This window comes from Onychostruthus taczanowskii, unplaced genomic scaffold (assembly GCF_017590055.1).
Source record: "Onychostruthus taczanowskii isolate IOZ18803 unplaced genomic scaffold, ASM1759005v1 scaffold144, whole genome shotgun sequence".
Classification (NCBI taxonomy): domain Eukaryota; kingdom Metazoa; phylum Chordata; class Aves; order Passeriformes; family Passeridae; genus Onychostruthus; species Onychostruthus taczanowskii.
In genome coordinates this window covers 533941-561730 of record NW_024498619.1, presented here as the reverse complement: position 1 = coordinate 561730, position 27790 = coordinate 533941, and the positions used below count along the sequence as shown (strand labels likewise).

Sequence of the window (27790 nt, the reverse complement as noted above, 5' to 3'; positions counted from 1 at the left end):
TTGGAGGTCTCTTCCAGCCTCAGTGGTTCTGCAGTCTCTGGCTCAGGGAGTGCTTCCCCCAGGTTTGCTTTGGTGGTTCCCTTCCTGTGCTGGCTTTCCCAGACAGGGTCTTTTTGCACCAATTCCTTTTGTTCCCTGTAATTTGCCTCCTTGTGCTCCCCTTTCATGGGATGGGTTTCCATTCTGATAAGAGGCTTTCTCTGCCAGCTCTTTTCTGGGATCAGAAAGGAATTTCTAGATACAATCTCTGTGCCTTTGGTAAAAAGCAGCACTGAACGTCCTTGACATTTGACCTCACCTCCTTGGCCCAGCTGCCTGCAGTGCTTACATTCTCCAGAGGTTTCCCTTTTGAGGATTAGAGCTGCAGCCACAAATCCCTGGGGTTTACTCTCCCCCTCCATTTAAACCCTCTCAGCTGCTGTCTGGGTCATTTCCAGCGTTAGATCTTCCTCACCACCCCCAAACAAAACCGACTTTAAGGCTTTACTTCTTCCCATGACAAGGTGCTAGGGATTCCTGCGCCCACAATTCCAGCAGAGCTGGGCTGCCACACCAGCACCAACGCCAGAGCATTTCCCTGCTGCTGCAGGCCAGGTTTAGTTTGGATATGAGGGAAAATTCCTTCTCTGACGAGTTCAGGCCAGGAAGTCAGTCCAGGGCTTGGGGCACTGGTGTGTTTAGAGCTGGGCAGAAATGAAATCCCCACTTCTCCAGGTGTGTTTGGCAGCCAGGGATGTTGTGCCAGTATCCCCGTGCCCAGGACATTCCTGGTTTTGTGCTTTTGAACCCAGCCTGACTTCAAGCTCTGCTTTAAACCAACCAGCTGGGTTTGGCTGTTTCTGCTTTAAACCAGCCAGCTGGGTTTGGCTGTTTCTGCTTTAAACCAACCAGCTGGGTTTGGCTGTTTCTGCTTTAATCCGAGGAGCTGGGTTTGGCTGTTTCTGCTTTAAACCAACCAGCTGGGTTTGGCTGTTTCTGCTTTAAACCAGCCAGCTGGGTTTGGCTGTTTCTGCTTTAAACCAACCAGCTGGGTTTGGCTGTTTCTGCTTTAATCCGAGGAGCTGGGTTTGGCTGTTTCTGCTTTAAACCAGCTAGCTGGGTTTGGCTGTTTCTGCTTTAATCCAAGCAGTTGGGTTTGGCTGTTTCTGCTTTAGGCCGAGGAGCTGGGTTTGGCTGTTTCTGCTTTAAACCAGCCAGCTGGGTTTGGCTGTCCCCTGCCCAGAGGAGGTGGCCCTGCAGGGTCCTGCACACACAGCCCCAGCTCTGCCACGGGCACACCAGCAGCTCTTCCAAAGCCCCAAAGTCCAGCTCGAGGAGAACTCCCCTCTGCAGCCACAGAAATGGCACAGAAAGCCGTGGGTTTCCATTAGACTTGCAGATTCCTTTTCCACAAGCACCCTTGGAAATCTGAGCAGCCCTGACACCGTAGGATTGGGGTCCCAGGAAGGTGCAGTGCAGATAGTGCCAGGCGTGCCCACGCATCCCTGCCTCCCAGTGCTCCTAAGGAGTCATCAACAAATTGCAATTTGAATGAACCAGCCTAGCGTGCCTCTACAAAACCAGCTGGTTTTGTTTTCTCTCTATAGACCTGAACATTTTCATGAATAAAGATTTGCAAAGAGTTTCAGAACTTGAAACTAGAAATAGATCCGTCTCTCCAATGCCTTGATCTAATAATGTATTTAAAAATGAGATTTTTTGCAAGAATAATACATGAAATCACCACCTTTGCTTCCAGCCTCAATGCTGCCAGGAATCTGTGACTTTATGCTACCTTAAGCACCTATAATTAAGTCTAGATCTGATGTTTCCCAGGGAGACACGATCCCAGCACAACCCCTGCTGGTTTGGGTAGGGTATTTTGCTTTTTAATGAAATATTGTACTGTCTGAGTGTGTTAATTTGCCTGATTGTTGGAAAGAATGGTGCTCATCTGCAGCAAGAGGAACTTTTCCTTTCCCAGGAGGTCACAGTCACGAGGATTGACTCCTAAATTCCCAAGGAAAAGATGCTGTTAACTTAAGGCAGCTAGAAAAATGACTTTTGTCATCATTGCATGATACATTTCAGCCAGTTTGAGAACTATCCATGAGGAGCAGCCTGTAATTGCTCAGAACATGAAGGTTTGGGAGAAGTTAAGAAGCACTAAATCAAATTATGGTCACACTTTTAAAACAGCCATTAAATACAAAATCGAGGAAATCTTGATAGGTTTTTGTTTTCTCTGAGTCTCTTGTTGGACCCCAGTTCCTGTTTCTCCTGCTGAAGGCAGGGTTGCTCCATGCAGGGGCACAGCCTCCTGTCCCAGGGGAACATTTTGGGGTGGGAGCATTTGCTGTGGTGGGTCTCCCTTTTCCCTTGTGTTGAGTTTTCCTTTCCCTTTCATTTTGAGCTTCCCTTTTCCCTCATGTTGAATTTCCCTTTTCCCCTTGGGTGGAATTTCCCTTTTCCTCATGCTGAGTTTCCCTTTTCCTCGTATTGAGTTTCCCTTTTTCCCTCATGTTCAGTTTCCCTTTCCTTGTGTTCAGCTTCCCTTCTCCTCGTGTTGAGTTTCTCTTTCCCTTGTGTTGTTTCCTTTTTCCCTCATGTTGAGTTTCCCTTTTCCCTCATGTTGAGTTTCCCTTTTCCCTCATGTTGAGTTTCCCTTTCCCTCATGTTGAGTTTCCCTTTTCCTCATGCTCAGTTTCCCTTTCCCTCATGTTGAGTTTCCCTTTTCCCCATGTTTAGTTTCCCTTTCCCTCATGTTGAGTTTCCCTTTTCCCTCATGTTGAGTTTCCTTTTCCCTCATGTTGAGTTTCCCTTTCCCTCATGTTGAATTTCCTTTTTCCCTCATGTTGAGTTTCCCTTTTCCCTCATGTTGAGTTTCCCTTTTCCCTCATGTTGAGTTTCCCTTTTCCCTCATGTTGAGTTTCCCTTTCCCTCATGTTGAATTTCCTTTTTCCCTCATGTTGAGTTTCCCTTTCCCTCATGTTGAGTTTCCCTTTCCCTCATGTTGAATTTCCTTTTTCCCTCATGTTGAGTTTCCCTTTCCCTCATGTTGAGTTTCCCTTTCCCTCATGTTGAGTTTCCCTTTCCCTCATGTTGAGTTTCCCTTTCCCTCATGTTGAGTTTCCCTTTCCCTCATGTTGAGTTTCCTTTTCCCTCATGCTGAGTTTCCTTTTCCCTCATGTTGAGTTTCCCTTTCCCTCATGTTGAGTTTCCCTTTCCCTCATGTTGAGTCTCCCTTTTCCTCATGCTCAGTTTCCCTTTCCCTCATGTTGAGTTTCCCTTTTCCCTCATGTTGAGTTTCCCTTTCCCTCATGTTGAGTTTCCCTTTCCCTGGAGCAGCTCCTCTTGCTGGGACAATCCCTGTGTCCCCTGCAGACCCCCAGCCCCAGCCAGGCCCCCCTGCCTGAGAAAGCAGATTTGGGGTTTTCAGCAGAGTGCTCCAAACCCCACAAATGCATCCTTGTGGCTCTTTCCCCCTTTCCCAACCCACACCCATGTCACAAATCCAAGTTCCTCGAGTTTCTTAAAACTTGGGCATCCCTGACATGAATTTGGTGTCTCACAAATTTCTGCATTTCTGGGTAATTTTGCTTTCTCTCTGTTAAATATTCTGGGAGAAACCCTTGTTTGTGCCTTGGCCAGCTGAGCAGAGCTTTGAGGCACAGTGGATCCTCCCCATCCTTCCTCTTCCTTGCTGCACATCCCTGGGATGCTCCTGCATGGAGAGCAGCCCCATCCCCACCTCTCCCTTCCCAGTGCCCTGCTGGGAAGTGAGGTGGGATATCAGGGACAGACCCTCTGTCCACAGCACTTCCACTGCCCCTGCTCCTGCTGCAACCCTTCTCACGCTGAAGGAGTCACCAACTCCATGGATTTTAATGCCAATTAAAAGTGTCACACAGCTCAAATTCCATTTCACTTCTAAAACGTGCTCTGGGTTCATCAGCACCCACGGTGTGTTTCTCAAGGTGCTGAATAATTGGCTTTAAGGTTGGAAACATTCATCTGCATTAGCAGAAGTTTAGCAGCTGGGTAAAGAAACTTCATAACTTTTTATTTGGGGAAATATTTGTCTGCTGTTTCTCTTGGACTCGTGTTTGCACAGTATTAACCTGAAAAGCAATTGTAGGTGGAAAAAAAACCCCTCAAAATTGGCCAGGAGCTGGTGTGTGCTCAGCCATTCCCTGCACATCCCTGCTTGTCAACTCGCTCCCATTTTTTTTCATTAGTTTCTTGTTATAGTCAAGATATGGTCAATGATCTTTTGAGCTTGGTAATTTTGTTAAACCTTTTTTATGAGCAGTATTGAATTGCTGCATTGAGATGGGAGCTTGCTTCCGTGCAAGATTAATTGGGACCGGTATTTCATTTTGCATAGCGCTATTCAAAGCTAATAAAAAGGCCCAGAATAATGAATTCCAAAGTCAAATTATAATGAAAAGCCACAGGTGATTGTTTCATTAGGCTGGATGCAGGAGAACTGTGTCTTCTCTTAACTTTGCCTGTTTGTATTGGTTGCCCTGGGGGAAGTAAACAACTTCCAAATGGGTTTGATGTTTCTGAGAAATGTTCTCATCTGGAAAGACTTCAATAATTAAAAAGATGTGCCTTCTTAAAAGTTCACCGAAGCACAAAACTATTGCTTTAAAACATTCTTTGTTCAAAACTGTTACCTTGACTGATATTCATGGGAGGAAATTGCCTTCAGAGGAGTGAACACAGCCCTGCCCTTAGCCTGGTTTCAGCGCCTCCCTGCAGAAATGCTTTGGAGCTGGAGAGCTCCAGGGGCAGAAAGCCTGGCCCGGTGGGAGTGTGATGGTGCTGATGGTGTGCCCACCGTGGGACAGAGCAGTGCTGGCTGCAGCTCCAGCCCAGAGCTCTGTCCCAGCCCCACTCCAGGTTAAACTGTGCTGTCTCGTGCATGACTGTTTGCTGTCTCATTCTGTACTTGTCTTCCACGTGTGATTAACTCCCAAATGTTCTCTTTTTTTTCTTTTTTTTTTTTCTTTTTTTTCCTTTTCCCTTTTTGTAGAAATTATTGAGCCTACTACCTCTAGTCGTGTCTCGAGCCCAGGTCAGTATCCCCCGCAGGAGGGTCGGTGCCTGCAGGGCCTCATTGCCATCCGTGCCCGGGGCTGACCCGGGCTGCTGTGTTGTGGTAGTGCTGGACTGTCCCTGTCGTTGTGCTTCCATTGGTGTGTCTTCCCTCCAGCCTTTGTGTCTTGTCCTCTTTCTCCCCGTTCTGAGCAGCCTCTCCCCACCCCTGTCCCGGCCGTGGGTCTGTCCCGGTGGGGCTGTGCACTGCGGGCAGTTCCCTCACCCTCGGGATCCTCGCTGATGCTGTTGCACATGTGGATGTTGGTTTGAGGATGTGCAGATTCCTCGCTGCCTCATCTCTGACTGACTGTGGGACGGGGCCAGGAGCTGTTGGGAGGTGCTGTCACTGCCAGTGCCGGGAGCTGAACGCCTCTCCGTGTCTCCGTGTGCCTGGAGGGTGTCACAGCTCCTGTGTCCTGCTGCATCCCCGTTCATTGGGCATTTCCTGCTGCTGCTCCCCAGCAGGACACCCTCACTGGAGCTGGTCACAGAATCACAGAATGGTTTGGGTTGGGAGGGACCTCAAAGCCCACCCAGTGCCACCCCTGCCCTGGCAGGGACACTGCCACTGTCCCAGCTGCTCCAGCCCCAGTGTCCAGCCTGGCCTTGGGCACTGCCAGGGATCCAGGGGCAGCCACAGCTGCTCTACCCTGCCACAGCCTCACCTCCCTCCCAGGGGACAATTCCTGTCCAGTCTCCCATCTGGGAGACAAAAACAAGCAGAATTTTCCTCTGGCAAAACCTTCACCAAATGTGCACTTTTGTTTCCTAACTGAGATTGAAAGATTGGAAGGACTGCGCCAGAAAGCCACAAAAGTGAGGTGATTAAAGCAAGTGAGGCAGGTTAAACCAAGGGCTGCAGAAGGAAAAGCAGGCACAGGTGATTCCAGCACCCTCAGACCTACAGGAGCAGCAAGACAAGTGTTTAAATCTGCAGAGCTTTAATTAAAGAGCTTAGGGAGGGCAAGCTCCGGTGTCACTCGGGGGGGCAGAGGTGCTGCCTCCCTGCCTTCCCCAGACCCCAGGGAGCTTCCCAAAGCTCTCCATCTCCTCTAGGGCAGAGACTGTGCCCTGTCCCCATCTCCTCTAGGGCAGAGATTGTCCTGTGCCTGCAGCCAGAGCTGCAGCAAAACCTCTGCACGACGCCTCCATCCAAAGCCACGGCACGGGAGGGGGGACTGGACTGCAAAAAGCTGATAGTGCCTGCAATAAAAGTCCCTGTCCTCGGGATTTTCCACAGTTGCTTTGGACTACCAAGCAGTTGGAAATAAGCTGGGGAATTATTTTTGGAGTTGAGAGACGCTGAGAAGAGGGAAAGGGTCGCCGCTGTGTCGGTGGTGCAAGGCGGCGAGAGGAGAGCCCCGTTTGTAATTCCTGAAAAAGTGCCCTCAGCCTGATCCTGCTCCAAGCTCCGTCCAGGGAAGGAGGAGCAATGCTGGGTGCTTGCAGCTGGAATGGGCTCCAGCAGCATTTCTGGGTTTAATCTCCATAAGGGAGTGCTCCAACAGAGTCACAGGTGCTCTGCACTTTCAAAAACCGCTGTACAAGTAGCACAGCTTTGAGGTGTGCTTGAATTCTTGTCTGCAGAAATTTGCACCAAATGAGCAAAATTATGTGTATTTTTGGGAGCAGCATGGAGATGGGGGAGTGGAAAGGAATAGAGTCCTTTAATAATGGTCCCTCTCTTAATTCTGAAAGCACAGTGCTAAATAGAGAGGGCCTTTTACAAACCTAAAATTGAGATTATGAAAACCTCTGAACACAATAGTAGAAAAATTTAGGAATCATTAAGGTTGCAATAGTTATAAACTACTTGAGCAAATCCAACTTTAAATTACCAAGGAAAGTACTGAGCTCAGATTGCAGTTGAAAACCAACATCTGTTCTGCTGAAAGACAACAGAAAAGGGGAGGAGGGTTTAAAGACAGTTCTCAAAATGGTTGCAAATTTATTATTGAGTCTTTCCTCCTGGAAATGAGCCCTGGTACCAGCAGTGACATTGCAATGAACTGTTCTGTTTGCCTTCCATAATTAAATAACACTGTGATAGTCCCTCTACTTGGCTAATTTTAGCCTGGTAAATAGCTGGAAAATGCCAGCACTATTGTTACCAAGTTATTCAGCTGCAGAGGCAATGCAAACCTTCCCAGAGTGCTGGGAACCGAGTCCCTCGTGTGCTGCAGCACCACAGTGAAGGCAGCAGGCTGGCCTGGGACATGGTGGCAGAAAAGCTGGGTTCTCTGTCCACAGCTGCTTATGACTGTAAAATTAGATTTATCATAAATCACAAAGAGTGGTTTGGGCTGGAAGGGGCCTTAAATCATCTCGTTGCACCCCCTGCCACGAGCGGGGCCAGCGTTTCTGCCTTTGTTCAAGTCCTGCAGGGAGGTTTTGGCCAGGAGTCCTTTGGGTCTGCCTGCCCGCTCCCCTCGTGCAGGAACACAAACATGGATAAGCCGTAGGAACATTTCAGCCTCGCGTCTCGCATCGGTCACAAAGCAGAGCATCAGCCTCCTCCCCGCTCAATCAAGGCTCTGCAGCTAATTAGCTAATTCCCTCCGTCCTTCAGCACTTCAGCTCAGCTTCGGGGGTGTGCTCCCTGAGGAGGTGCGGCTGCTGGGAGCACTCAGGTCCTGGCAGGGCTTCAGTGCTGAGCCAGAGGTGCTGGGAGCACCCCAAAGGGAGTCCCTGCCTCTGCAGGGGGGTGAGGGAGAGCTGGGGGCCAGGGCTCCCCAGAAACGCAGGGAAACTCCTGGTGGGATGGTCCGTGTCCCACCACCGCTGCTTGAGCCTCCCAGGGTCTTCCTCAAAGACCAGGCTTGGAAGTGACTCTCTGTAGGAGGTGAGCAATCTGCAGCAGCCCCGGAGAACTTTCAGGATCCCCCCACCACCTCCCAACAGGGGACAAAGCATCTGAGACATTTTTAATTCATGCATAGCGACGCCGTGTTTGAGAGCCCTGGTGACACGTTGGTGCATTTCCCTGCTGGAGCCCTTTTCCATCCATTTGGGGATTTACTCTCCTAATTTGAAGCGACAGCGCTTCAAGCATGTAGAATTAGCTGCAGAAAGTTACAAAATTGGGGCCACGGTCGGTATCTGTGTTGTCACCAGCGCCAGGAGCTGGAGCTCCCTACAAATCTTTCCTCCTTCAGCATAATTAGTTCACAGGTGGTGCCTTGGAAAGCCTTTGAAGATGTTGCTGAATTCTTAACGCTGACTAAACAAGTAACTGTGACAGGTCAGAGAGAATAATTGAGGAATCTTCTTTAATTAATGATTTCACATCTTATGAGGCACTTTTATAAAAATTGGAGTGGGAGAGAGAAGGACCTTAAGTTATTTAATTTTCTCAGGAACAAAAGCGTGTGTTTAAATGAGCACTTGGGCAGGTTGGACAACTCCTTGGACTCCAGTTGCTTCTCCCTGCTCTGCCTTTCTGCATATCTAACACATTTAATATGCCAGAATACCAAATAATACCTCATTTCAAGCAGGCTCTGTTTGTTTCACGGGAAACCTGCCAACCCCTCCATTTTTTCTCCTCTTATGCAGTTGCAAATGCCATTTATATCAATCAGTGATGTTTGTGCAGGGAGAATCTGCAGGGCTGGACTCTGAATCTCAGGAATTACAGTGCTCTTTCTTGCCATTAGTTCTGTCTGTTGGTGAGGAAAGCACCGTGTTCCTGCAGCTGGGGGACCCTGCATGGTGCAGCACCCCTGGAGCAGGGAAGAGCCTGGGGCAGGAGGCAGGGCCAGCTGTGCCTCACCTGCCAAAGCCCAGCTGCTCAATTCCTCCCAAAACTCTGAAGGGCTGTGAAAAGGTGATGCAGATTTCGGGTAGCAGATCCCGGATCGTGCCAAATTTAACTTCTAAACCCTGCTGGGAGCAGATGTGTGTTTGTTCTAAGAGCTTTTGGTGCTTGGTGGCCGCTTTGTTGCCCCCCAAATCCCCGCCCTGGGATCCCATCTCCATCAGCTGATGGGAATCACCCTCCAGCAGCCAGTCCCAGGGCACCAGAGGTTCTTCTGTCCCACGAGCAGACACAGAACAGATACAGGGCTATCAGCTCTTGCTGTGAGTAATTTGGCATCACACAGGTGACTATCTGGAAAACATCAACATATTAAACCTCCTTGTCAGTCAGCTGAAAGCTTTGCGCTCAGAGCACATCGTGGGCATTGCTGCTGCATCCCAGAGCCCAGGCAGGTGTGAAATCCCAGCGTGGCTCCAGGAAAAGCTGGTGTCTGTGTGCAGCCAGCTCCGTGCACCTGCACCATTATTAATTCTGGGATTCTGTGGGAACCCCCAGGCAGGTGTGAAATCCCAGCGTGGCTCCAGGAAAAGCTGGTGTCTGTGTGCAGCCAGCTCCGTGCACCTGCACCATTAATTCTGGGATTCTGTGGGAACCTGCGGCCCAGCCACGCTGGGAATTGCATCCTGGGGGAAATAGCTGCCTTCCAGTGCTGCAAGCACCTGCTGCTTCACACAGGTGAACTCTGTGCTTGCAAATCATCCCGTGAAGGCTCATCCTCCGAGTGGATGTGTGGAATTAGGTAAACATTCCTGTTTAAGCTGAACGAGCGTCTCAGGGTGTGCTCAGTGACATTCAGCGTGTGCAGAGCCCGCACCGTCATTCCAGCAGAATGTTTGAACACACTAAATCTTATTATTCACTGCTTGCTGAAGAGATGCATTATTTAATATCAAGAGAGCTGCTTTCTATCAGCTGAAAAATAGGACTAGAACTAGGTCGTTTTTAGTCCATTGATTCCCACTCTCTAAGCCGGCATGTAAAATACAAGAATGTTTTTTTCCTGATACTGTATTGCCTACAAGCCTTCTGTCAGTGGGGATTTCAATATTAATGAATTTCCCCACGAATATGAGAAGCCCACTTAGGAGAAGAAGCTGCTCTGAGAGCCCTGAATATTTTACAATATCACACATCGATCAGTTGGCTGGAATTTCACATTTTAACCAAGGAGTGCTTCTGAGAGATGCCAGGAAAGCAGAGCAGGGCCAGGTGTGAAATGGCTTCTGGAGGCTGTGAGAAGGGTGGAGGATGTGGAGGTGGGGAGATGCTCAGCCTCCTGCTGCTGCTGCTTTCTCCCGGTGCCGGGGGCGAGCCAGGAGCTCCTCCCGTCTCTGAGGGAGGCTCACCCTGCAGGGAGGTGCTCAGCATCCCTGGTGCTGGGTGTGTGTCAGTGTCCAGATCAATTTCTGCTTTTGTCAGCTGTTGTTGTGTGCAGGAACTCCAGCATGGGAACCTGGGAAGGCGGGGAGGGCTCTTCCCAGTGTGGCTCTAGCTTCCTGCAGTTAATGGGGTTTGAAAAACAGATATCCAGAGAATCAGGGGATAACCTGAGCTGGAGGGACCCACAGGGATCAGTGATCCAGCCCCTGCCCTGCACAGACACCCCAAATCCCACCCTGGGCATCCCTGGAGCTCTGGCTGTGCCCATTCCCTGGGGATCTGGGCAGGGCCAGCACCCTCTGGGGATGAACCTTTCCCAAAACCCACCCCAAACCCCCCTGGCCCAGCTCCAGCTGTCCCCTTGCTCTTTACACAACCTATTTACACCTTCCCCGAGACTGAGACAAGTCCCAGCTCTGACTGAGAGAAGACAAGCAGGAGATTCCAGAATGTGATTCACCAGCAGGAAGAGAGCAGTCCGTGTTTTTATTTATCACAGAAGGATATGTTTTAAGTGAAGGTTTGATCAGCCAGAACTGGCTGACTACAGGAATTGTACAGGAATAAATATGCATATATCCATCTCGATGAGATGGGTGCCCGTGTGCAGAGATTTAAAATGTATATAGAGCTGTGTATCCAGAATTTCAGGGAGGGCCCAGCTCTGTGTGGAATACGGAGGAGCCTACAGCTACAGCTGGCAGGGAAGGATCTGACAAACTTGGGTTGTTGAGGGAGGGAAGGCTTGGGGGATTAGGGGACTTGTCAGAAAAAGCCTGTTTGAAAACTCCATGAATATGTCAGTTTTAAAGAAATTCAAATAAAGGCCTGTTGAGTTTTGAGTGGGAAAAAAAAATACGTTGGCTTCCCTCCAGGCTCCCCATCTCATTCCAGGCAACACTTCTTCTTTTTTTGTCTTTTCCCTGTCTGAATTTCTCACCAAATGGAAATTTCAGTTCCATGCCAGCTGCATTTAGAGTATCTGTGCAACATGGACATTTTGATGGAGTTGCCAACAATATTTCCAGCCAGGATGGAAAACAACATCCCAGGATGACACAGGATCAGCCATTTCCTCACTCTGATGTTTCAAAGCTGCATCTTGTCCTTTCCCCCCTTACAAACAGTCGCAAGGCCCAGTCTGCTGAGGTGGATTTTAAGCCAGGTTTTGTCCTTCTTTAAACTTTCCAGATGAGCTCTTAACATGTCACCAGCAACCTGATGAAAGGCTGAGTGTGGGTTTTTCCAGGAGGCTCTCTGGGTTAAAGAAAGCAGCATCAAAATTTGTAGAAACACAGCAGCTGAGCCAGGCCTGCATCCTTCCAGGAGCAGGCTGGTAACAGGTTCAAGCAGCAGCTCTGAACAATTAAATAAATACTCTTTTATCACTGGCACCTGTTCCTGTTCATAGTTTTCAGGAAGCCCAGATTTTAACCGAGCCTCTGAATCCACAGAACAGCGTGGAGCCATCTGATTGAAAATTTTAAAGATGCTTTTCATTAAGATGGAAGCTGTGCAAAATATTTTCCCGTTTCCAGCTGCTGAGTCAGGCAGCTCCACAAGGAAAAGCTGCTGGCACGAGGCAGTGGAAGATGAGCTCAGTGGGTGGGTGGCAGCCTCTCCTCAGTGGGTCCTGGGGTGGCACTGGGTGACGCTGGGTGACACTGGGACCCGCAGCAGCGCTGTCACTCCGCACACAGGGCTGAGATGGTGGAGCCTGGCCCCTTCTGCCCCCCTCACTTGGAGGGGCATGGCTCAGCTCTGTGCTTCCCTCCCCAGCATGGCCCAGAGGCTGCCTGCCCGTGCAGGGAGGATGGTCACTCAGCCTTCCCCTGCCCCTGATGGCTCTGCAGCGTGTGTCTCCCTCAGCCCCCCCTGCCCAGAGCCACCCAGAGCGAGCTCCCTGCCAAGCCAGGCGGCTCAGAGAGCAGCTGGCTTTGGGAAGCCCAGCAGGACATCCGCTGGTGTGGGTTTTGGGATGGGAAAACAGGGAGCGATGAGAAAAACCCGCAGGAAACTGGCAGAGCAGAGAGCTGTGCTCAGAGGGAGCCCGCAGGAAGGAGCAATGCCTGCTGTGAGCATCCCAGGCAGGATCCTCGCTGTGCCCTTCCCTCCCACGCTGCACAGCCCCCTTCAGTGCCCAATTCTCCAGCACCACAGAACACCCCGAGCTGGAAGGGACCACCAGGACCAGCCCAGCTCCCAACAGAAGGAGCAGTGTTCTACAGAGAGGTGGAAATCCCTGCTCAATGCAGGTTATCACTGCCCAATTCCCAGCCAGGTGCTGGAGAAACCTGATGGATTTTAGTGCTTAGGGGTGATACACAGCACAAATTAGGAAAAAAGGATTGGTTTTCAGGCAGAATGTGTCTGTCTGCACGTGTCTCCAAGGCTATCAGAGTCAGTTTTAAGGCATCCATCTCTGTCCCACAAGCACCAAAATACTGTACTAATTGATAGAGATTTTTAAAGGCATGGCTCTTAACAGAACCCGCATGCCTAAAGCTCCCAGCCAGCTTTGAAAAATCTCAGCTGTTGGGGTTTTTTTCCTCTCTTCTGTGTAATAACATATGCAAAGCTGAGCCATAATGTCTCCAAAATCCTCAGGATTAAGCTGAAAAGCGAGTGGGGAAGGCTGGGGCATGAAAAGCTTCCTGATGCAAAATCCTCCCGCAGCAGGAAAAGCTGCAGAGCAGCAGCAGGCAGGAAGGGTGAGGGGCTCTGGAAAGAGACCCCCTGCAGAAACCCAACCCCAAATGGCTCTGGAAGTGGGGGGATCATTCCCTCTCAGCCACAGGCAGCTGCAAGAGCTCAGAGTCCTCCTGATGGCAAGTAGCTCCTGCTGCAATCCCAAATAACTCATCCCAGGGAGCAGAGATTAGAGGTAAATGGAACCACAGAATCACAGAATGGCCTGGGTTGGGAGGGACCTTAAATAAATCCCCTCCAGTGCCACCCTGCCCTGGCAGGGACACTGCCACTGTCCCAGGTGCTCCAGCCCCAGTGTCCAGCCTGGCCTTGGGCACTGCCAGGGATGCAGGGGCTGCTCTGGGCACCTGTGCCAGGGCTGCCCATTCTGACAGAAGGATCCCTCAGCAGGGTCAGTGCTGGGAGATGGATCCCTTCCCTGGAGCCACCCCCAGGGAGCCGCAGCTGCGGGTGACACACGCCGTGTTCAGGGTGACACATCACCAAATCACTGCATTGAAAGGTGCAGGCACTGAAGCCCCTGTGCCCCACAGCTCTGGGGGATCAGCTGGCAGGAGGAATGGTGGCTCCCAGCCCAGCCCCTGGTCACTCTGGCATTCCTGAGCACCAGGACACTCTGGTGTTCCTGAGCACCTGGTCACTCTGGTGTTCCTGAGCACCAGGACACTGGCATTCCTGAGCCCCTGGTCACTCTGGCATTCCTGAGCACCAGGACACTCTGGTGTTCCTGAGCACCTGGTCACTCTGGTGTTCCTGAGCACCAGGACACTGGCATTCCTGAGCCCCTGGTCACTCTGGCATTCCTGAGCACCAGGACACTCTGGTGTTCCTGAGCACCTGGTCACTCTGGTGTTCCTGAGCACCAGGACACTGGCATTCCTGAGCCCCTGGTCACTCTGGCATTCCTGAGCACCAGGACACTCTGGTGTTCCTGAGCACCTGGTCACTCTGGTGTTCCTGAGCACCAGGACACTGGCATTCCTGAGCCCCTGGTCACTCTGGCATTCCTGAGCACCAGGACACTCTGGTGTTCCTGAGCACCTGGTCACTCTGGTGTTCCTGAGCACCAGGACACTGGCATTCCTGAGCCCCTGGTCACTCTGGCATTCCTGAGCACCAGGACACTCTGGTGTTCCTGAGCACCTGGTCACTCTGGTGTTCCTGAGCACCAGGACACTGGCATTCCTGAGCCCCTGGTCACTCTGGCATTCCTGAGCACCAGGACACTCTGGTGTTCCTGAGCACCTGGTCACTCTGGTGTTCCTGAGCACCAGGACACTGGCATTCCTGAGCCCCTGGTCACTCTGGCATTCCTGAGCACCAGGACACTCTGGTGTTCCTGAGCACCTGGTCACTCTGGTGTTCCTGAGCACCAGGACACTGGCATTCCTGAGCCCCTGGTCACTCTGGCATTCCTGAGCACCAGGACACTCTGGTGTTCCTGAGCACCTGGTCACTCTGGCATTCCTGAGCACCAGGACACTGGCATTCCTGAGTGCCTGGTCACTCTGGCATTGCTGAGCACCTGGTCACTCTGGCATTCCTGAGCACCTGGTCACTCTGGCATTCCTGAGCCCCTGGTCACTCTGGCATTCCTGAGCACCTGGTCACTCTGGCATTCCTGAGCACCAGGACACTCTGGTGTTCCTGACACGAGGACAGCCCCGTGCTGGCTGCAGCCCAGCCTGGCTCGGGGAAGGTCTCAATCAAGTTGAAAAGTAGCAACAATTTCGCTGGGGCAGTGTTTGAACGCTCTGGAGCTCCATGAATAGTTAATGTCACGTCAAGGGCTGGAGACAAACGCTCCTGGCTCTGAAGAGCAAATAGCTCAGCCTGCCGTGAGTGATGTTTGTTCCCTGCACACACAGCCCCTGGAAATTGCAATCATCCCTCACGAGGGGCTCAGCTGCAGCCAGGGAAGGGTGGCCACAGCCTGGGCTGCTGCTGTGGGAGCTGCCAGGGCGGCTGCTGTGCCCAGACAGGGCTGGGGCTCTGCAGAAATGGCTCTGGGGGAGTTCAGTGGACCCCAGAATGGAGGGGACATTCCCTGTGCCCTTCAGTTTGAGCTGGACCTGGGAGCTGGCACAGCTCTCAGCCACTCAATCCCAAATCCAGGGGGTTGGAAAACCCCCCCAGATCACCGAGTGCAGTCCCTGACCCATCCCCAGCCCAGAGCTCTGAGTGCCACCTCCAGGGATTCCCTGGGCACCTCCAGGGATGGGCATCCAAACCTCCCCAGGCAGTTCCAGTGCCTGAGCACCCTTTCCATGGGGAAATGCCTGCTGTGCCCACCCTGAGACATCACCCTTTCCATGGGGAAATGCCTGCTGTGCCCACCCTGAGACATCACCCTTTCCATGGGGAAATTCCTGCTGTGCACAAGCTGAGACATCACCCTTTCCATGGGGAAATTCCTGCTGTACCCACCCCGAGCCTGCCCCAAGGCTGTCAGGATTCAAGGTGCCCCTGTAACTTCTGGAATCAGCAAACAGTTGGACTTGGCTGTTTATTTCATCCACCACCTTCTCCTAATCAAAACACTGTTGGTGATCAATTCCTTGGCTACATGGGCACAGTTTGGGAATGTATTTCCATGGCTTATGGGGTTTTCAATTCCTGTAGAAAGAGAGGAATACATGCACTACGTAGGGATGTGACCAAGAGGAACCCACCAGAAATGCTTAAGAAAATCAACAGAAATCTGAATAAACCCCACATCTTAGAAATCATCTGCCAGCCACCTCAGTGGTAGATTTGCTGAAAGGCTACCAGCACTTCCAGCCAAAAATTTCCTTCCTCATACACCCAGAAAGGGAGAGAAATCATGTTCCAACCTGCTTAGCTCCACATCCTTTGTCAAGAGCACAAGAATGATGCGGAAACCGTGCAGAAACTGGAAAGCTCAGTGTAAAAATTATCATTCACGCTGCTGTATGACATTGCCTCAACACAGCAGAACCAACAAAGCCTTCCTGATATATGAGAACTATCAAAGATTGCCACTGAACACGGAGATTTAATGTGCTGCTTAATTCAAGAGCTTATTTACAATGTCACACGTCACTTGGAGAAAAATGGCTCTGACAACCAATCATTTAAAATATAGGAAGAATGTTTAACAAAAGGTCAGAAGTACAAATATTTTACATATTAACTACTAATAAATTCATTTCCTCTCAAAGTTAGGAGGATCAGCAAATGTCTCCAAAGCCATTTGCGATATTTCAGCACAAGACCCAACCTCTAATTACCAATGTAAGTTGTAAATAATTGTCAAGCATGCAGATGAGCCAAAAATTCTCTCAAATTAAAGTAATTAGCTCCCAAGTCAAATTTTTCTGTCACATTGAAAAGCTTTTCCTTGTCTCCAGCGTGACACTTACAAATGAGAGCCACATTGTCAGGGAAGCAGTTATTGTAGGCTGCCAGAATGATGCCTGAAGAACCTGAGCTTCCCAGCAGTCCAGGTTTTCCCTGCATGGCTGTGCTGCTCACCCCACGTGGCAGTGGGGGATTTATCCAGCTGGAGCCCTGGCAGGTGCCTCCAAAGCTTCCCCATCCCCTGGTGTGGGAACATCCCTTGTGGAGAGCCCCAGTGCTGCCTGGCTCTTCCTGATCCTTCCCTGAGGAACCTTGCCAGACCTCCTGGCCTGGGACACAGGGATGGGGGAAAGGGAGTGGGAATGGGAATGGGGATGGGGATGGGGATGAGCAGCTTGCTTCTCCCAGTGCTTTCTCTGGCACTTTCATGGTTTATTCTCAATGTCCCCTTAACCAAAGCTGTGTTTGCCACATCCAGTGGAGGATCCTGAGCTGCTTTCCTGTTTAATTTTGGGTTCCCAGGCAGGACCCAGCGTCAGGCTTGGTTTCCATTTAACTTCAGGCTGAACAAGGTTGGGTTTGCTGCAGATGAACCCAAAATCAGGGTGGATATGGGGGAGGATGGAGTCCCATCCCAAGGCAGCTGTGTGAGCGGGGGGCTGCACAGAGCCCTGAAATAACACAGGACTGGCCTGCTCCCTTCCAGGGATCCTTCAGGGGCTGCTCCCCTCAACTGTTGCTGCTATTCCACTTCTTCCAGACAAGACAACAGGGTTTAGGCTCAGAAATGCAGGCTGGATGCGTGGTCTGCTTTGCCCTGAGGTGCCAAGAGCAGTAAACCTGGAGGGTTCTTCCAAGGGGAGGGACAGGCTGAGCCTTACTCAGCATCTCATCCTTTGGGGCTGGAGAGCAGGAAAGCTTCTTCCCCGGAGGGTGCTGGCACTGCCCATGCTCCCAGGGAACAGGCACATTCCCAAGCCTGCCAGGGCTGCTCCAGGAGAATTTGGGCAGTGCAGGAAGGCACAGAGGCCAGGGTTTGGGACCGTGGGTGACAAGGTGTGCTCCTGCTGCCCAGAGCCATCGAGGCCCTGCTCCCTTGGCTGCTTTCTGCATCTCCTTTGCTGGTTGAAGGGGGTGAGGGGGTGACCCCGTTCAGCACGGGTCCCCCCAGGGATCCAGATCTCTGTCTGTCCCAGCCAGCTCACTCCTCAGGGCTGTTCCCATCCGTCACTCCAGGGCTCCTCAGGGCTGTTCCACTTTCCCAACACGACTGCACTCCTCAGCCACACAGAGAAATGGGACACGACTCCAGTATAAAGGATGATATATAAAGCCAAATCTCATTCTGTTCCCCCACAGTAATTTTCCTCATAAATACTTCTCGGGATTGTGCAGTGTTCCTCGCAGCAGAATCCGAGTCCATCAGCGCTGTGCTATTTCATCCTGTTCCACTCCGAGCTCTCCGTGCTTCATTCATCCCATCCAGCCATCACAGGGACTCTGTTCCCTGCAGTATTTCAGGGAAGGTGCTTCTCTTTGATACCACCACGTTTATCTCTGTCTCAGTGGAACTCCACTCAAGGCACACCTGTGAGGCTGGAAATGGGGGGTGTTTCTGGAGCTGTCACTGTCCTGCCCTGTCAGAGCAGCACCACTGCTCTGATCCTGGGACTCCAGGCACATTCACAGGGTCCTGGAATGCTTTGGCTTGGGAGGGGCTGTAGGGATCACCCAGTGCCACCCCTGCCCTGGCAGGGACACCTCCCACTGTCCCAGGTGCTCCAGCCCCAATGTCCAGCCTGGCCTTGGGCACTGCCAGGGATCCAGGGGCAGCCACAGCTGCTCTGGGAATTCCAGCCCAGCCCCTGCCCACCCTGCCAGGAACAATTCCCAATTCCCAGTATCCCATCCATCCCTGCCCCCGGCAGTGGGAGCCATTCCCTGTGTCCTGTCCCTCCATCCCTGTCCCCAGTCCCTCTCCAGCTCTCCTGGAGCTCTCCCTGGATCCTTCTCCTCCCCATGACTGAGCAGGACCCACAGCAGGACCAGGAGCTGCAGGGATTTTTAGGCACCAGCGAGTGAGGAACCACTCAGGGCTCCTGAGCAGTTGCTGGCTGGGGAAATGCTTTGTTCCAGAGGGTTATTTGAGACCCCCAGCCCCTTGTGTCCCCCCTGAGCCTCCTCCCAGCCCGCTGTGGAACAGCTCTGGTTTGACCACACCAGCCTCACAATCTCCAGGGCTGGGTGCATTTTTAGCAGTCTGAAACGAGTCTGTGGCTGTTTACAGAATTTAGCATGAGGTATTTGTGGGGAAAGGTGACTCTGGCTGCTGTGGAGGGCAGGCAGGGGACGTGAGTCTCCTTCTGCCTCCTCGGGCCAGGGCTCCCGGAGCCAGGGAACCCCAGTTCCCAGGCAAAGAGCCCCACAGTTCGGGATTCCATGGCTGGTGGCCATGGCTACCATGGGTTCATGGCTTGACTCTTTTGTTCAGCCTGTAAATATCATATTTTATATTCTACCTCAGCCAAAATCAGCAGCAGGATCAGTTTTGCATTGGACACAGGGCACATCCCAGCTGGGGTCTTCATGACTGGAACAGGAAATGCTTCTGTCTCATTTTCTGTGCATACACAAACACAGGCTGGGATAATATTTCACTTTAAGTCATTGCTGGTGGCACGTCCCAAGAGTTTAAATTACTAAGCTTTCAGATTTTGGCACAACAAACAGTTGATTTTTGCTTCTGCAGTTCTAGCAATCATATTTTAGTCCTTGTTTTCTCATTTTAAGACACACAAAATGCTTTTTTGTTCATTTAAATTTGAAATAAGGACAAATCAGCATTTCATTTCCTAGCTCCTGCCCTGCCAGCAGCCCTGTGTGAGTGCTGATGAACAGGGCCTGATAACACCCCTCTCTTATCAACCCCATCACTCTTCTGGGGCTCATCTCCTGAATCTTTCTGCCAACACTCCCATCCCAGAGGATGATAAAGCCCCTCTGTTAAGCACCTGGCACTTCCCAGCTTTATCCTCCCCAGCTCTGGCTTATCCATGGGCAGAGTCAGCTCTTGGACAGCTCCTGCAATATTCCGTGTCCTTCCTCAAGGATTTTCTCAGAGATTTGTCTGAGCAGTGCTGAGCTCTTCTTGACAGATAATACAGAAAAGCAAGATTTGGCTGCAGCCCCACGAGCCAGGGATGGGCTGAGCCTAGTCTGTGCCCTGGGCTGGGACAGCTCCTGGAGAGGGTGCTGGGGATGGGCAGGCTCACACTGCTGCCACAATCCCTGTCCCTGCGGCTTCCAGCCCTGCCCTGGGCAGCTGTGCCAGGGCTGGAGAACCTTTCCAGGAAGGAATATTCCCAAAATCCACCCTGATCCCCACTGGCCCAGCCTGGGGCCGTTCCCTCTGCTCCTGTCCCTGTTCCTGGAGCACAGCCCGACCCCCCGGCTGTCCCCTCCTGGCAGGAGCTGTGCAGAGCCACAAGGGCCCCCTGAGCCTCCTGTGCTCCAGGCTGAGCCCCTTCCCAGCTCCTCAGGGATTCTCCAGCCCCTTCCCAGCTCCCCCAGGGATTCTCCAGCCCCTTCCCAGCTCCATTCCCTGCCCTGGACACGCTCCAGCCCCTCAGGGTCCTTCTTGTCCTTAGGGGCCCAGAACTGACCAAGAACTGACCCAGAGCTGATCCAGAGCTGACCCAGAACTGACCCAGAACTGACCTAGAGCTAATCCAGAACTGACCCAGAACTGACCCAGAACTGACCCACAGCTGACTGACCAAGAACTGACCCAGAGCTGATCCAGAGCTGACCCAGAACTGACCCAGAACTGACCTAGAGCTAATCCAGAACTGACCCAGAACTGACCCAGAACTGACCCACAGCTGACCCAGAACTGACCCACAGCTGACCCAGGGCTGATCCACGGCTGGGGACGCCCCAGAGCTGAGCCCAGCCCAGGAGGGATGTTTTAAACCAGGCCAGGGCTGGAGAGAACCTGCCGTGCCTACACGCCTGCTCCAAAGGCATTTCCACCCTTCTGGAACCCGCAGCCTTCTCCAGGTGCTGCCATGGTGCCAAAGCTCTGCTTGGCCCAGCCTCCACCCAGCTCCCACTGCAGTGATCCATTCACCTTCTCTGCGGCCTCTCCCACCCAGAGCAGCTCCTGCTGGGCGCTCATCCCCAGCATGATTGCATTTGCATGGGACTAAACACAACCCCTGATCCATTTTCGGACAAGACTTGCAGGTTTTGTTCTCCCCAGGCCAAGCTTTGCCCTGGCCCCCAGGGAGGGTTCTCCTGCTGCCTCTTCCCCCGGGCAGAGGAGCTGGTTCCAGACTCTGCAGGCACCCCCTGCCCATCACCACTGCTGCTCCCTAACAGAGTCTTTTGCAGACTGTCGACCTGCTCCTCCACGGCCATAAATCCTCCAGCAGCTTCAAGTGGAACAGAATGTAGAGATGTTATCCTTAGGCCTCGCCGAGCCTTCTGAGGCCCATTATCTCCCCATCTTTTCTTTTAAAAGAACGTTATTTGACAGCCTAGCCTTCCTCATCCTTCTTTTCTGCCTTACTGCTCTGACCTTGAGTTAGTTTATTCCTTCCTTCTCTGTATGTTTTAAATGTCGCACCAAAAAATCCAATTTATTAAGGCTTTCCTTTGGTAAATGATTAACCTGAATATGGTTAAATGAAATGCTTATTAACATCTCCCTGCATAATCCATTTAACAGAATTAGTCTTGCTTATTCAGACAACCTAAAGGGGTCTCTGCTTTTGTCTACACAGCATCAGCATTAAAGCTTATAATTATTTCTGGTTAATGCAGCCCTTGGTGCTAGGAAATGCTGGTTTGTGTGTTCCAGCATAGCACTTCTCCTAATCTCTTGTATTAATTAGAGATACTGATATAATATTACTTTGTTCCTTTCTATTCAGCACCAGGAGAGATGTCTGAATATAATCCTATCTGTGCTAAGGGTGTCTTAAATATTTCCACAAGTGCTGGCTGGTGTAAAACATTGGGATTAGGTCCAATAATCCCTAAATTGGAAGGAAGGAAGGAGAGCTTACAAAGGCACGTGGGCACCCGAGGTGTGCCTGGCACTGGGGCAGTGCCACGGCCCAGGCAGGGATTTCTCCTTGCCCTGAGGGGACATTTAAGGACCCCCCGACCTCAATTTCCACCCCCAGCCCTGTGGGTCCCTTCCCAGCCTCCGGGGATGCTCTGAGTGTGTCCCCTGTCCCTTTCCCAGAGGGATGCAGCCACTCTGGCTCTGAGCAAAATCTGACTCACCCAGCAGCACAAAAGTAAATTATTACCCCCCAGTGGCTGCAGCTGACATTTTAAACTCATTGTGTCTTCCAAATCCTGGGTCATTTGGTATTTCAGACATCAGGCTGCTCGTGGAGCTCGTTTTAGTCTTTTCCTAGATGGAAATTCACTTTCTTTTCAGGCATTTCAAGGTGTCACTCCCCGGGCTCTGAAGGGAATTTGCAGCACCAGATCATAAAGTTATGGAATCGTTTGGGTTGGAAAAGCCCTGCCAGGCCATGGAGTCCAAGCATGCCCAGCACTGCCAGGGCCACCCCTGAGCTGTGTGCCCGAGTGTCACACCCACGGGGCTTTGAGATGCCCCTGGCATGGGGAACAAAACCTCCCTGGGCAGCTGTGCCAGGGCTGGGCAGCCCTTCCCTGCAGAAACCCCTCAAGTCCATCCTGACCCTCCCTGGACACAGCTCTCCTCCCCACTCTGGGCACCCAAGCCCTCTGAAATCAGCTCTGTGCCACACTGGGGATGGGCTGTGGAAGTGCCCAGGGTGTAACCACAGACTCAAATAATCCCAGCTTTTATTTAAAGCCTGAGCACACATTCCTCCACCATTACCTCCCTGCATAAACATTAAGACTGGGAGCTCATGTGTGTGTGTGTGTGTGTGTGTGTGTGTGTGTGTGTGTGTGTGAAACAATGGCATGGTAATATTTCAGTGGGGGAAAAAAAGGCAGCTGGTTTATGCTGCTCCCAAACATCTAACCTTTTCTTTTTTCCCTAAACTGAGGGCTTAGTCTGACACAGAGAACCATCCAAAAGTGCTTTGAAAATCACCAAGTCCAAGACCAAAGTGACCTTGCATGGCATTGCACAGGAAAGCAAGGACTGCTCAGTCCTTACCAAAACAATTACTCAGGGTAGATCAAGGACTGAGCAGACAATGCTAAGAGTCTTTAAATTTTAAAGGTGTGTTTATTTTTAAAGTTTATCCATCAGCACAAAGCTACGAAATTTTATTAATATCCACAACAGCGTTTTGCTTGGCCAGCAAAGAATTCAGGGAGCCACAGGAAAAATTAATCAAAAATCTGAGGGGGTGAAGAAAAAGTCTGCAGGAGATTATTAATTTTTAAGAATTTTTAAGAGTCTAGCCCAATATTTTAAACTATGTGTCATCCAGCAGGCCTCGTGTGACATCATAATTGATAATTAAGCTTCTCCAGGTTTACTTCTCCTCCAGGTTCCTTTTCCATCCAATTCTCCTGCTTAGGCAGCTTTGGGAACTGTAACTTTTCTATTATCTCCCAAGTCAGTGCATTTTCCCCCCATTAACTCCCCTCTTGCCTTTGTGCAGAAACAATCCAGGTATGATTTAATAAGCCCTGGAAAGACAGAGCTGGTTCATATGCAGGAAATCAGATTTACATAATTTTCCACTCGCTTTTATAGCTACTGTAGTTCAAATTATCCTTAAGTTGGGGAAACTCTCTTCATACCGTAAAATGAAATAGCACCTGTGTTATGCTTCAGCTTCCTCACCCAGCCCTGGTAATAAATTAAAGGTTGATTTGTCATCCTGACTTAGCACAGAAAGTCCTTTTGTAATGAGAGGAGAGGAAGTGCCCTGGCCTGCAGTTAGTCACAGTCATCAGTCACTAAACTAAGCTTTAAAAACCAAGTTCAGTCTTGTTTTGTTTTGGGTTTATTACCTGAACCCTTCTGCATGGGGGAAAAGAGGATTTTGGGTTGTGTCACATTCTCTGCGCCAAGTGAAATGTCACAGACCGCAAGTGGAGCTGCAGGGGTCTGTACAGAAACCAAAGGACGTTGGTGATTTGGATTTGATCCAGGATTTGGGCTGAACAAGGCTTGGGATGGGGAGGCTGCATCCTGGGAGAGCAAACAGGGTTTGGTGCAGGTGAGGGAGCAGCTCCTGGAGCTCCCGGCTGCCTGTGGCTTTCCAAGAGCAAACCCATGGGTTTCACAGAGTCCTGGCATGGTTTGGGTTGGGAGGGACTTCAGAGCCACCCAGTGCCACCCTGCCCTGGCAGGGACACTGCCACTGTCCCAGGTGCTCCAGCCCCAGTGTCCAGCCTGGCCTTGGGCACTGCCAGGGATCCAGGGGCTGCTCTGGGCACCTGTGCCAGGGCTGCCCACCCTGCCAGGAACAATTCCTCATTCCCAATATCCCATCTAAATCAACTCTCATCCAGCTTAAGGCCGTTCCCCTGTCCTGTCAAGGGCAGGGTTTCTGCCAGGTCCATCCCTGGGGCACAGCTGGGACATTCCCAGCCCCAGGGACCAGCTCCTCCCTTGCTCCTCAGCACTGCTTTCTTGTGTTTCCCCTCTGCACTTTGTGTGCATTTACCCAGGAATTTGAGAAAGAATTTGTGGTAAGCAAATAAATACAATTTCTTCAAAATGAGTATTCATGTCTTCAGCTGAGCACCACTGTCAGACTCTGGCTTCTGGAGCTGGGCAGAAAATGGGCTGTTTTCCACAAGAGCTTAATCCAGTCCCCTCTCATTGATTGCACTGCAGATCTTCACGCTCACTAACTTAAAAATGGATCGATTATTCAGCTGGTTAAAAATGAAGCGCTCCCATTCCTAAGTGCTTGCCTTAAAAACAATTTCTGCTCCGGAGCAAGCGGGGCCGTTCCCTGGGCGGGTGGGCAGCAGGGCTGGGTTGTGCCCACAGCCTGCTCTGCTCTCCCCTGCTGCTGGCCTGAGAGGGACTCCTGGAAGGGGAGGATGTGGGGGGCTGAGAGAGGGAACGGTCACTGAGCCCTGTGCTTGCCTTGCAGCTCCCAGCACAGCCCAGTACGGGATCACCGGGCACGCCGAGGTGCTCTTCTCCTGCTGGTCCCTGGTGTTGACGCTGTCCTCCCTCAGCAGCATATTCTACCTGAAGAACATCCTTCTGCACTAAATGTAAAGACCCATAAAAGGCTTTTAAGGATTCTCTGAAAGTGCTGATGACTGGATCCAATCTGGTAGAGTTGTTAAAAGCGGCGTGGGATATAATCAGTGCTTACATGGGGATGATCGCCTTCTGTAGAATTGCTCATTATGTAAATACTTTAATTCGACTCCTTTTTTTTTGATTAGCTGCATTACCTTGTGGAGCAGTACACATTGTCCTTTTTTAAGACGTGAGAACTCTGAAATTACTTTTAGAGGATATTAATTGTGATTTCATGTTTGTAATCGACAAGTTTTCAGAAGCATTCAGTCATGGTCTGCTGAGTCGCAGACTGTAGTTTACAAAAAAAGGATATTGCAGTAAAAATGTGCTTCTTTAAGGCTGCAATACAAACATTCAGTTCCCTTCTCAACTAGCATTCTATCCAAACTTACACAAAAAACATTCGTTCTTTTTTGAGTAAAAAAAAAAAAAAAAAAGATCAAATAATATTGCCTTCAAAATATTTCTTCAAAATACTACACATATCTAGATTTTCTTCTAGCATGATATTCAGGTTTCAAGAATGAGCCTTGTACTATAACTGCGTTGCGCAGTACTGCTTTTGTTCTCTTCCCTCTTTCCTGCCAATTCAGCATGGTTGTGCCTTCATGAAACACGACTTTCCTCTTCCTCTCCAACCAGTCTGGAATGTGTTCTGGGAAATGCTGGAGCATCCTTTTGAGCATAGGAGATCTCTTGGTGGGGCTCCCAGGAAAGGCTCCTCTCGCCCTGCAGGGAGCTGCTCCAGGGCAGGGCTCAGCTCAAGGGTAGCACCAACTCCTTCCTGTCCCTCCCTCCACCACCACCGAGCAGTAGGTGACCTCTGTAAAAACGACATTTCCCATTAGAAAACAGAACTCAAATGATTTTGTGGCACCTTTTGAATGTCGGAATGTTCCCCTAAAGCCAAATCCCCACCTGGCTGTAAACGTCAGGATCGTCCCTTTTGTATTGCTGGCAAAGCCAACGTGAATTGGTATTTTTCTTGCACTCAATTTTGTACTGGTTTGGCTGATTTAGCAATGATAAAGGATGCTTTGAACCATGAGACACCTGCAAATCCCTGGAGTATCAATTTTCCATCTCCACATATCCCTGGGTGCTCCTGCTGAGGGCCGTGCTTGGGAGGGCCACCAGGGCAGGTGGGGCTGGGGGACCTGCTCCCCTGGCCAGGGCTGTCCCTGCCTGCCCCCAGACACCTTCCCGTGGAGGGGACCCTGCTGGCACACCCTGAAGGAGCAGCCCAGGAATCCTGTGCAATGGTGCTGTATCCTTCACAGCCCCGCACGGCTGCTGGCAGCACCTGTGCCACCTGAACTGCCACCTGTGCCACCCCCTGGGGTGGCCCTGGCCAGCAGCCCTTGGGCACCGCAGCCCCTGGTGACCCCAAGAGCTCCTGACCTGCTCACCAACAACTACTGACAGCAGGAATAACAAAATCCTTATCGCAGAATCCCGGGCTGGGCTGGGTTGGGTTGGGAGGGACCTCAGGGCCCAGCCCATCCCACCCCTGCCAGGGACAGGGACAGGGACAGGGACAGGGACAGGGACAGGGACAGGGACAGCTCCACTCCCCCAGGCTGCTGCCAGCCCCTCCAGCCTGGCCTTGGTGGGGCAGCACCACTTTCACTGTGATCACTCCCAGGCTGTGTTTGAGCCCCAGCAGGTGACTGGCATCTCCCAGTTCCCCAGTTTTTCTGCTCACGGCAGGTGCTGGCAGCGAGCAGCCCCAGCTGGGCCCTGGGAATGCTCAGCAGTCCCGAGATCCCCTTTTTGCAGCAGGGAGGACCCGGAGCTCCCTGGGCTCAGTCTGAGCGTCCCAGGCCAGCAGCCAGGAGGTGTGGTGCCTCTGCTGTCCCTGCTGAGAAAACAGAGATGCTCAGTCCAAAAGATGGCAATAAAACATCCTGGGTCACCCTGCATGTGGTCAGTGACAGACTGTATTATTTCTCTCATTATTTACAGCCGTGTGCCAAGCAGTTGCTGTGTTCAGAAACGTGGCATTTTTTAAAACCTGGAATAACATGAACAAGCCCATTCTGCCAGGAAAGGGTACAAACTCACCTCAAGTGAGTTTATCAGTCCCGATATCCCGATCTCTCTTGTATTGCAGCTTTAAAGTGCTCTATTTTAGAATCCATTCACTAGAAACAGTGGTGCTGCAGGAAGTCTTGTGTCAGTGCAGTTTGATGAAGGGAAAAACGAGGCCATGGATAACCCAACCCATGTGTGTAAAACTGGGAGAGGCTTCTATGCTGTGGCTGGATCAAACCCTGCTTTCCAGTGATACATTGCATTCCAGTGATTCCTGCTCTTTGGAACCTGATCTTTCCAGCAACAGAATAGAATGAACAGCAGCTTGATTAAACGTGAAAAAAGGAGCGTGCGGTGAAGTGTCGAATGTTTGCACTCGCACCAGGGAGAGCCACTGGGTGGCACGGACGAGAGATCCTGTCCCACATTTGCTTTTCACTTTGGGGGGACACTTGTCAAGCCCGAAAAGAAAAGGCCAAGCCCACAACAGCAGCAGTGTCGGGGTGCCAGGGGTGCTCCTGTGAGGCAGGAGCGTGCTGGGGTGTGAGGGGCACGGAGCTGAGAGGCTCTGCAGGCTTTGGGCAGGGCTGGAGCTGCAGGGGTCAGGGGACACACCTGGCTCAGGTGAGCTGGGCTGGGATCTGCGCTCCAGAGCAGGCTCCAGAGTGCCCACAGCCATTCCCAGGGGCTGCAGGGTGGGAGGCTGCCTGGGGCTGCCTCCAGCCCTTCCTTTGTGGGGGCACTTTGGGCAGTGTTCGCAGCTTTGTTCTCTGCTTCCCTGGTCGGGTCTGCCTCTGTGGCTTCCCACCCTCCCAACACCAAAAGAAAAGGTTTAGCTGAGGATTTCCAGCAGGTTGCTGCCCCGTTGGAGCCCCCAGGCCGGGGGGGACTCCTGGTGCAGTGACTCAGGGCTGTGTCCCCACGCGGAGTGAGCGGTGACACTGCTGTCACACGGCTGCTGGCCCTGGAACCGAGCTCACACTCAGCTGAGGCGTCTCACAACTCGGGAACAAACGCAGCTTCTCAAGGGTTTGTGTCTTGGCAGGATCCTTCAGAGCCAGACAGCTTTTTTTAAACTTTTCAATAGGTTTTTTTTTTAGAGTCGATGCTGTTTTTAAGATCCAGGAGTGTTAAACCCATCCCAGTGACAGCTGCTTTTTTTGCACATTTTCTGAGCAAGTGTTCAAAATAGACAATGGCAAATG

The 27790-nt window shown here is 51.4% G+C and overlaps 1 protein-coding gene across 2 annotated transcripts in view; it reads left to right on the top strand.

Annotated features, from left to right (window-relative positions):
• The window catches only part of NEGR1 (neuronal growth regulator 1), a 189211-nt gene extending 162177 nt beyond the window's left edge, over nt 1-27034 (top strand). Inside the window, exons 7-8 of one of the 2 annotated variants that reach the window (XM_041398352.1) lie at nt 5021-5062; nt 24391-27034. In XM_041398352.1, the coding sequence (XP_041254286.1) occupies nt 5021-5062; nt 24391-24515 (167 nt within the window). In that variant the 3' untranslated portion in view covers nt 24516-27034. The remainder of the gene's footprint in view (nt 1-5020; nt 5063-24390) is intronic. The other variant, XM_041398351.1, reaches the window with a different exon arrangement.
• The last annotated feature ends 756 nt before the right edge of the window (nt 27035-27790 follow it).